The 11,460-nt window shown below is 42.2% G+C and overlaps 1 protein-coding gene across 3 annotated transcripts in view; it reads left to right on the top strand.

Annotated features, from left to right (window-relative positions):
* fam91a1 (family with sequence similarity 91 member A1) overlaps window positions 1-11,460 on the top strand; it is a 72,964-nt gene that overhangs the window by 46,780 nt on the left and 14,724 nt on the right. For all 3 annotated transcript variants that reach the window (XM_061896687.1, XM_061896685.1, XM_061896688.1), the window contains 4 exons: window positions 4,331-4,465; window positions 9,614-9,727; window positions 9,797-9,869; window positions 9,947-10,093. In XM_061896687.1, coding sequence (XP_061752671.1) covers window positions 4,331-4,465; window positions 9,614-9,727; window positions 9,797-9,869; window positions 9,947-10,093 — 469 coding nt within the window. The remainder of the gene's footprint in view (window positions 1-4,330; window positions 4,466-9,613; window positions 9,728-9,796; window positions 9,870-9,946; window positions 10,094-11,460) is intronic.

Here is an 11,460-nt window from a genome sequence, read left to right as displayed (position 1 = left end):
CTACTACCACCATCACTACCACTACCACTACTACTCCTACTATTACTACTACTACTCATTGTACATACTATACTCTCATACTACTGCTATTATTACTACTACTACTACTAATTGTACACACCATTGATTGATTGATTGATTGATACTTGTATTAGTAGATTGCACAGTACAGTACATATTCCGTACAATTGACCACTAAATGGTAACACCCAGATAAGTTTTTCAACTTGTTTAAGTCGGGGTCCACGTTAACCAATTCATACTATACTCTCATACTGCTAGTACTACTACTAATCATTGAACACACTATGCTCTCATACTACTAGTACTATTACTAATCATTGTACACACTATACTCTCATACTATTACTACTATTACTGATTATTGTACACACTATATTCTCATACTATTACTACTATTACCGATTATTGTACACATTATGCTCTCATACTACTAGTACTACTACTAATCATTGTACACACTATACTCTCATACTACTAGTACTACTACTAATCATTGTACACACTATACTCTCATACTACTAGTACTACTACTAATCATACTAATCATTGCACACACTCTAATCTCATACTACTACTACCAATTGTACATACTATACTCTCATATTATTACTACTACTATTCCTAATCATTGTACACCTGATACTCTCATACTACTAGTACTAATCATTGTACACACTATGCTCTCATACTATTACTACTATTAGTAATCATTGTACACTCTATAATCTCATACTACTACTACTACTACTACCAATTGTACATATAATACTCTCATATTATTACTACTACTATTCCTAATCATTGTACACCTGATACTCTCTTACTACTAGTACTAATGATGGTACATACTATGCTGTCATACTAGTAGTACTATCACTAATCATTGTACACACTATACTCTCATACTACTAGTACTACTACTACCAATAGTACATACTATACTCTCATATTATTACTACTACTATTCCTAATCATTGTACACCTGATACTCTCATACTACTAGTACTAATCATTGTACACACTATGCTCTCATACTATTACTACTATTAGTAATCATTGTACACTCTATAATCTCATACTACTACTACTACTACTACCAATTGTACATATAATACTCTCATATTATTACTACTACTATTCCTAATCATTGTACACCTGATACTCTCTTACTACTAGTACTAATGATGGTACATACTATGCTGTCATACTAGTAGTACTATCACTAATCATTGTACACACTATACTCTCATACTACTAGTACTACTACTACCAATAGTACATACTATACTCTCATATTATTACTACTACTATTCCTAATCATTGTACACCTGATACTCTCATACTACTAGTACTAATCATTGTACACACTATGCTCTCATACTATTACTACTATTAGTAATCATTGTACACTCTATAATCTCATACTACTACTACTACCAATTGTACATACTATACTCTCATATTATTACTACTACTATTCCTAATCATTGTACACCTGATACTCTCATACTACTAGTACTAATCATTGTACACACTATGCTCTCATACTATTACTACTATTAGTAATCATTGTACACTCTATAATATCATACTACTACTACTACTACTAATTGTACACACTATACAGTCATACTACTAGTACTATTACTAATCATTGTACACACTATACTCTCATACTACTAGTACTATTACTAATCATTGTACACACTATACTCTCATACTACTAGTACTATTACAAATCATTGTACACACTATACTCTCATACTACTAGTACTATTGCAAATCATTGTACACACTATACTCTCATACTACTAGTACTATTACTAATCATTGTACACACTATACTCTCATACTACTAGTACTAATGATGGTACATACTATGCTGTCATACTAGTAGTACTAATGATGGTGCATACTATGCTGTCATACTACTAGTACTAATGATGGTACATACTATGGTGTCATACTAGTTGTAGTACTAGTACTAATGATGGTACATACTATGGTGTCATACTACTAGTAGTACTAGTACTAATGATGGTACATACTATGGTGTCATACTACTAGTAGTACTAGTACTAATGATGGTACATACTATGGTGTCATACTAGTAGTAGTAGTGGTAGTAATAATGATGGTACATACTATGGTGTCATACTAGTACTAGTACTAATGATGGTACATACTATGGTGTCATACTAGTAGTAGTACTAATGATGGTACATACTATGGTGTCATACTACTAGTAGTACTAGTACTAATGATGGTACATACTATGGTGTCATACTAGTAGTAGTAGTGGTAGTACTAATGATGGTACATACTATGCTGTCATACTAGTACTAGTACTAATGATGGTACATACTATGGTGCCATACTAGTAGTAGTAGTGGTAGTACTAATGATGGTACATAATATGGTGTCATACTAGTACTAGTACTAATGATGGTACATACTATGGTGTCATACTAGTAGTAGTACTAGTACTAATGATGGTACATACTATGGTGTCATACTACTATTAGTACTAGTACTAATGATGGTACATACTATGGTGTCATACTAGTAGTAGTAGTGGTAGTACTAATGATGGTACATACTATGCTGTCATACTAGTACTAGTACTAATGATGGTACATACTATGGTGTCATACTAGTAGTAGTATTAGTACTAATGATGGCACATACTATGGTGTCATACTAGTAGTAGTATTAGTACTAATGATGGTACATACTATGGTGTCATACTAGTACTAGTACTAATGATGGTACATACTATGGTGTCATACTACTAGTAGTACTAGTACTAATGATGGTACATACTATGGTGTCATACTAGTAGTAGTATTAGTACTAATGATGGTACATACTATGGTGTCATACTAGTAGTAGTAGTGGTAGTACTAATGATGGTACATACTATGCTGTCATACTAGTACTAGTACTAATGATGGTACATACTATGGTGTCATACTAGTAGTAGTATTAGTACTAATGATGGTACATACTATGGTGTCATACTACTAGTAGTACTAGTACTAATGATGGTACATACTATGGTGTCATACTAGTAGTAGTATTAGTACTAATGATGGTACATACTATGGTGTCATACTAGTAGTAGTATTAGTACTAATGATGGTACATACTATGGTGTCATACTAGTACTAGTACTAATGATGGTACATACTATGGTGTCATACTACTAGTAGTACTAGTACTAATGATGGTACATACTATGGTGTCATACTAGTATTAGTACTAATGATGGTACATACTATGGTGTCATACTAGTAGTAGTATTAGTACTAATGATGGTACATACTATGGTGTCATACTAGTAGTAGTATTAGTACTAATGATGGTACATACTATGGTGTCATACTAGTGCTAGTACTAATGATGGTACATACTATGGTGTCATACTACTAGTAGTACTAGTACTAATGATGGTACATACTATGGTGTCATACTAGTATTAGTATTAGTACTAATGATGGTACATACTATGGTGTCATACTAGTAGTAGTATTAGTACTAATGATGGTACATACTATGGTGTCATACTACTAGTAGTACTAATGATGGTACATACTATGGTGTCATACTACTAGTAGTACTAGTACTAATGATGGTACATACTATGGTGTCATACTAGTATTAGTATTAGTACTAATGATGGTACATACTATGGTGTCATACTAGTAGTAGTATTAGTACTTATGATGGTACATACTATGGTGTCATATTAGTACTAGTACTAATGATGGTACATACTATGGTGTCATACTACTAGTAGTACTAGTACTAATGATGGTACATACTATGGTGTCATACTAGTAGTAGTATTAGTACTAATGATGGTACATACTATGGTGTCATACTAGTACTAGTACTAATGATGGTACATACTATGGTGTCATACTAGTAGTAGTATTAGTACTAATGATGGTACATACTATGCTGTCATACTAGTACTAGTACTAATGATGGTGCATACTATGGTGTCATACTACTAGTAGTAGTAGTAGTGGTAGTACTAACGATGGTACATACTATGGTGTCATACTAGTACTAGTCCTAATGATGGTACATACTATGGTGTCATACTACTAGTAGTAGTAGTACTAATGATGGTACATACTATGGTGTCATACTACTAGTAGTACTAGTACTAATGATGGTACATACTATGGTGTCATACTACTAGTAGTACTAGTACTAATGATGGTACATACTATGGTGTCATACTACTAGTAGTAGTAGTAGTAGTGGTAGTACTAACGATGGTGGTGTGGTGTTGCAGCACATAGGACCAGCCATCCCAGAGGTGAGCTCCATCTGGTTCAAGCTCTACCTGTATCATGTGACCGGACAAGGCCCGCCCTCTCTGCTGCTGTCCAAAGGCTCCAGGCTGCGCAAACTGCCCGACATTTTCCAGGTGAGGGCCCCGCCCACTTTCTCACTCTTCTACGTCAACTCACTGCACCTTTACTCTACACCTCACCTTTACTCTACACCTTATTCTACACCTTTACTCTACACCTTATTCTACACCTTTACTCTACACCTCACCTTTACTCTACACCTTATTCTACACCTTTACTCTACACCTCACCTTTACTCTACACCTCACCTTTACTCTACACCTCACCTTTATTCTATACCTCACCTTTATTCTACAACTCACCTTTACTGTACACCTCACCTTTATTCTACACCTTTACTCTACACCTCACCTTTACTCTACACCTTACTCTACACCTCACCTTTATTCTACACCTCACCTTTACTCTACACCTCACCTTTATTCTACAACTCACCTTTACTGTACACCTCATCTTTATTCTACACCTTTACTCTACACCTCACCTTTATTCTACACCTCACCTTTATTCTATACCTCACCTTTATTCTACAACTCACCTTTACTGTACACCTCACCTTTATTCTACACCTTTACTCTACACCTCACCTTTACTCTACACCTTACTCTACACCTCACCTTTATTCTACACCTCACCTTTACTCTACACCTCACCTTTACTCTACACCTTATTCTACACCTCACCTTTATTCTACACCTCACCTTTACTCTACACCTCACCTTTATTCTACAACTCACCTTTACTGTACACCTCATCTTTATTCTACACCTTACTCTACACCTCACCTTTACTCTACACCTCACCTTTACTCTACACCTCACCTTTATTCTACACCTCACCTTTACTCTACACCTCACCTTTACTCTACACCTCACCTTTATTCTACACCTCACCTTTATTCTACACCTTTACTCTACACCTCACCTTTATTCTACACCTTTACTCTACACCTCACCTTTACTCTACACCTCACCTTTATTCTACACCTTACTCTACACCTCACCTTTATTCTACACCTTTACTCTACACCTCACCTTTACTCTACACCTCACCTTTATTCTACACCTTACTCTACACCTCACCTTTATTCTACACCTTTACTCTACACCTCACCTTTATTCTACACCTTTACTCTACACCTCACCTTTATTCTACACCTTTACTCTACACCTCACCTTTACTCTACACCTTACTCTACACCTCACCTTTACTCTACACCTCACCTTTATTCTACAACTCACCTTTACTGTACACCTCACCTTTATTCTACACCTTTACTCTACACCTCACCTTTATTCTACACCTTTACTCTACACCTCACCTTTACTCTACACCTTACTCTACACCTCACCTTTATTCTACACCTCACCTTTACTCTACACCTCACCTTTATTCTACAACTCACCTTTACTGTACACCTCATCTTTATTCTACACCTTACTCTACACCTCACCTTTATTCTACACCTCACCTTTACTCTACACCTCACCTTTACTCTACACCTCACCTTTATTCTACACCTCACCTTTACTCTACACCTCACCTTTACTCTACACCTCACCTTTATTCTACACCTCACCTTTATTCTACACCTTTACTCTACACCTCACCTTTATTCTACACCTTTACTCTACACCTCACCTTTACTCTACACCTCACCTTTATTCTACACCTTACTCTACACCTCACCTTTATTCTACACCTTTACTCTACACCTCACCTTTACTCTACACCTCACCTTTATTCTACACCTTACTCTACACCTCACCTTTATTCTACACCTTTACTCTACACCTCACCTTTATTCTACACCTTTACTCTACACCTCACCTTTATTCTACACCTTTACTCTACACCTCACCTTTATTCTACACCTCACCTTTACTGTACACCTCACCTTTATTCTACACCTTACTCTACACCTCACCTTTATTCTACACCTTACTCTACACCTCACCTTTACTCTACACCTTACTCTACACCTCACCTTTACTCTACACCTTATTCTACACCTTATTGTCCACCTTATTTTTTTACCTTTTTCTATACCTTATTATGCACCCTTAATCTACACCTTACTCTACACCTCACCTTTACTCTACACCTTATTCTACACCTTTACTCTACACCTCACCTTTACTCTACACCTTATTCTACACCTTTACTCTACACCTCACCTTTACTCTACACCTTATTCTACACCTTATTGTCCACCTTATTTTTTTACCTTTTTCTATACCTTATTATGCACCCTTAATCTACACCTTACTCTACACCTCACCTTTACTCTACACCTTATTCTACACCTTTACTCTACACCTCACCTTTACTCTACACCTTATTCTACACCTTTACTCTACACCTCACCTTTACTCTACACCTTATTCTACTCCTTACTCTACACCTTATTCTACACCTTATTCTACACCTTTACTCTACACCTCACCTTTACTCTACACCTTATTCTACTCCTTACTCTACACCTTATTCTACACCTTACTCTACACCTTATTTTGCACCTTATTTTTTTACCTTTTCCTACACCTTATTATGCACCCTTAATCTACACCTTACTCTAGTTCTCTTTCTACACCTTATTATGCACCTTATTTTGTACCTTATTTTACACCCTTACTCTACACCTTATTATGCACCTTAATTTGTACCTTATTCCACACCTAAATATTCACCTAATTATGCACCTTATTGGACACTTTATTCTTATTTTGTGCCTGAATCCGTATCCTCCTCCTGCACCTTATGTACCTTATCATACACCTTATTCTGCACCTTATTTTCTACCCTCACCCTACACCTTCATTCTGTACTTTAATCTGTATCCTCTTTATGCACCCTATTCTGTAACCTCCTTCTACACCTTATGTACCTTATTCTGTACCCTCCTTCTGCACCTTATTTTCTACCCTCACTCTACACCTTCATTCTGTACTTTAATCTGCACCCTCCTTCTGCACCTTATTCTGTACCCTCCTTCTGCACCTTATGTACCTTATTCGGTACCCTCCTTCTGCACCTTATTATGTATCCTCTTTCTGCACCTTATTATGTATCCTCCTTATGTACCTTATTCTGTACCCTCTTTCTGCACCCTATTCTGTAACCTCCTTCTGCTCCTTATGTACCTTATTCTATGCCCTCTTTCTGCATCTTATGTACCTTATTCTGTACCCTCCTTCTGCACCTTCTTCTGTACCCTCCTTCTGCACCTTCTTCCTGTGGTCCCTCACCTTCTTCCTGTGGTCCCTCACCTTCTTCCTGTGGTCCCTCACCTTCTTCCTGTGGTCCCTCACTTTCTTCCTGTGGTCACCCACCTTCTTCCTGTGGTCCCTCACCCTCTTCCTGTGGTCCCTCACCTTCTTCCTGTGGTCACCCACCTTCTTCCTGTGGTCCCTCACCTTCTTCCTGTGGTCCCTCACCTTCTTCCTGTGGTCACCCACCTTCTTCCTGTGGTCACCCACCTTCTTCCTGTGGTCCCTCACCTTCTTCCTGTGGTCCCTCACCTTCTTCCTGTGGTCCCTCACCTTCTTCCTGTGGTCACCCACCTTCTTCCTGTGGTCACCCACCTTCTTACTGTGGTCCCTCACCTTCTTCCTGTGGTCCCTCACCTTCTTCCTGTGGTCCCTCACCTTCTTCCTGTGGTCCCTCACTTTCTTCCTGTGGTCACCCACCTTCTTCCTGTGGTCCCTCACCCTCTTCCTGTGGTCCCTCACCTTCTTCCTGTGGTCCCTCACCTTCTTCCTGTGGTCCCTCACCTTCTTCCTGTGGTCCCTCACCTTCTTCCTGTGGTCACCCACCTTCTTCCTGTCGTCACCCACCTTCTTCCTGTGGTCCCTCACCTTCTTCCTGTGGTCCTTCACCTTCTTCCTGTGGTCACCCACCTTCTTCCTGTGGTCCCTCACCTTCTTCCTGTGGTCCCTCACCTTCTTCCTGTGGTCCCTCACCTTCTTCCTGTGGTCACCCACCTTCTTCCTGTGGTCCCTCACCTTCTTCCTGTGGTCCCTCACCTTCTTCCTGTGGTCACCCACCTTCTTCCTGTGGTCCCTCACCTTCTTCCTGTGGTCCCTCACCTTCTTCCTGTGGTCCCTCACCTTCTTCCTGTGGTCACCCACCTTCTTCCTGTGGTCACCAACCTTCTTCCTGTGGTCACTCACCTTTTTCCTGTGGTCCCTCACCTTCTTCCTGTGGTCCCTCACCTGTTTCCTGTGGTCACCCACCTTCTTCCTGTGGTCCTTCACCTTCTTCCTGTGGTCCCTCACCTTCTTCCTGTGGTCCCTCACCTTCTTCCTGTGGTCCCTTACCTTCTTCCTGTGGTCCCTCACCTTCTTCCTGTGGTCCCTCACCTTCTTCCTGTGGTCCCTCACCTTCTTCCTGTGGTCCCTCACCTTCTTCCTGTGGTCCCTCACCTTCTTCCTGTGGTCCCTCACCTTCTTCCTGTGGTCCCTTACCTTCTTCCTGTGGTCCCTCACCTTCTTCCTGTGGTCCCTCACCTTCTTCCTGTGGTCCCTCACCTTCTTCCTGTGGTCCCTCACCTTCTTCCTGTGGTCCCTCACCTTCTTCCTGTGGTCCCTCACCTTCTTCCTGTGGTCCCTCACCTTCTTCCTGTGGTCCCTCACCTTCTTCCTGTGGTCCCTCACCTTCTTCCTGTGGTCCCTCACCTTCTTCCTGTGGTCACCCACCTTCTTCCTGTGGTCACTCACCTTTTTCCTGTGGTCCCTCACCTTCTTCCTGTGGTCCCTCACCTGTTTCCTGTGGTCCCTCACCTTCTTCCTGTGGTCCCTCACCTTCTTCCTGTGGTCACCCACCTTCTTCCTGTGGTCACCCACCTTCTTCCTGTGGTCCCTCACCTTCTTCCTGTGGTCCTTCACCTTCTTCTTGTGGTCCCTCACCTTCTTCCTGTGGTCCCTCACCTTCTTCCTGTGGTCCCTCACCTTCTTCCTGTGGTCCCTCACCTTCTTCCTGTGGTCACCCACCTTCTTCCTGTGGTCCCTCACCTTCTTCCTGTGGTCCCTCACCTTCTTCCTGTGGTCCTTCACCTTCTTCCTGTGGTCCCTCACCTTCTTCCTGTGGTCCTTCACCTTCTTCTTGTGGTCCCTCACCTTCTTCCTGTGGTCCCTCACCTTCTTCCTGTGGTCCCTCACCTTCTTCCTGTGGTCCCTCACCTTCTTCCTGTGGTCCCTCAGGTGTACGACAGGTTGTTGATCACATCCTGGGGTCACGACCCTGGAGTGGTGCCCACGTCCAACGTGCTGACCATGCTCAACGACGCTCTCACGCACTCTGCTGTGCTCATCCAGGTAGTTGTTGTTGTTGTTGTTGTTGTTGTTGTTCCTGTTCTTGTGCTCACACCTGTGTCCCGCCCCCAGGGTCATGGCGTGCACGGCCACGGAGAGACGCTCCACGTCCCCTTCCCCTTTGACCAGGAGGAGCTGAAAGGAGGTCAGCCACACCCTTTTTCTCCTCTCTGCTGCACCTGCTGACTCCTCCCCCTCCTCCTCCTCTTCCCCCGTGTGCAGACTTCTCCTACTCCAACATGGCGGTGCACAAAGCTCTGCGCACACTCAGGGAGCACGTGGACCTGGACCACCAGTGTGGCTACGTCACCATGCTCAACTGCAACAACAGGCAGCGCCGCACGCCCAGCGACACCTTGGAGTGCACAGGTAACACACCTTCTTAGAGGTGTCAGTGTGCAGCCTGGGAGTGCACAGGTAACACACCTTCTTAGAGGTGTCAGTGTGCAGCCTGGGAGTGCACAGGTAACACACCTTCTTAGAGCTGTCAGTGTGCAGCCTGGGAGTGCACAGGTAACACACCTTCTTAGAGGTGTCAGTGTGCAGCCTGGGAGTGCACAGGTAACACACCTTCTTAGAGGTGTCAGTGTGCAGCCTCGGAGTGCACAGGTAACACACCTTCTTAGAGGTGTCAGTGTGCAGCCTGGGAGTGCACAGGTAACACACCTTCTTAGAGGTGTCAGTGTGCAGCCTGGGAGTGCACAGGTAACACACCTTCTTAGAGGTGTCAGTGTGCAGCCTGGGAGTGCACAGGTAACACACCTTCTTAGAGGTGTCAGTGTGCAGCCTGGGAGTGCACAGGTAACACACCTTCTTAGAGGTGTCAGTGTGCAGCCTGGGAGTGCACAGGTAACACACCTTCTTAGAGGTGTCAGTGTGCAGCCTGGGAGTGCACAGGTAACACACCTTCTTAGAGGTGTCAGTTTGCAGCCTGGGAGTGCACAGGTAACACACCTTCTTAGAGGTGTCAGTGTGCAGCCTGGGAGTGCACAGGTAACACACCTTCTTAGAGGTGTCAGTGTGCAGCCTGGGAGTGCACAGGTAACACACCTTCTTAGAGGTGTCAGTGTGCAGCCTGGGAGTGCACAGGTAACACACCTTCTTAGAGGTGTCAGTGTGCAGCCTGGGAGTGCACAGGTAACACACCTTCTTAGAGCTGTCAGTGTGCAGCCTGGGAGTGCACAGGTAACACACCTTCTTAGAGGTGTCAGTGTGCAGCCTGGGAGTGCACAGGTAACACACCTTCTTAGAGGTGTCAGTGTGCAGCCTGGGAGTGCACAGGTAACACACCTTCTTAGAGGTGTCAGTGTGCAGCCTGGGAGTGCACAGGTAACACACCTTCTTAGAGGTGTCAGTGTGCAGCCTGGGAGTGCACAGGTAACACACCTTCTTAGAGGTGTCAGTGTGCAGCCTGGGAGTGCACAGGTAACACACCTTCTTAAAGAATCAAGATTAGGAATGAATATTATTGATGGATAATAAATATGAGTAATGGACATTACTTATAAAGGACAAGAGCTAGCCTAAAATGTTAGCATGTGCACATTAAAATGCTAACATTTATCCTGTGTGCTAACGATGGAATGCTAATAGTTAGCATGTCTCACATTTTAAGTAACACGGCTCTGAGGTGTATGGCTGCGGAAATAGAGAAAAAAGTGTAAAATGAAATGAAAAAGTTAGCACGCTTAAGTTAGTGTGCTAGCATGCTATCGTTTGCATGCTAACAGTTAACA

The sequence above is a fragment of the Nerophis ophidion genome, linkage group LG04 (assembly GCF_033978795.1).
Source record: "Nerophis ophidion isolate RoL-2023_Sa linkage group LG04, RoL_Noph_v1.0, whole genome shotgun sequence".
NCBI classification, from domain to species: domain Eukaryota; kingdom Metazoa; phylum Chordata; class Actinopteri; order Syngnathiformes; family Syngnathidae; genus Nerophis; species Nerophis ophidion.
This window is presented reverse-complemented; position numbering and strand designations above follow the sequence as displayed.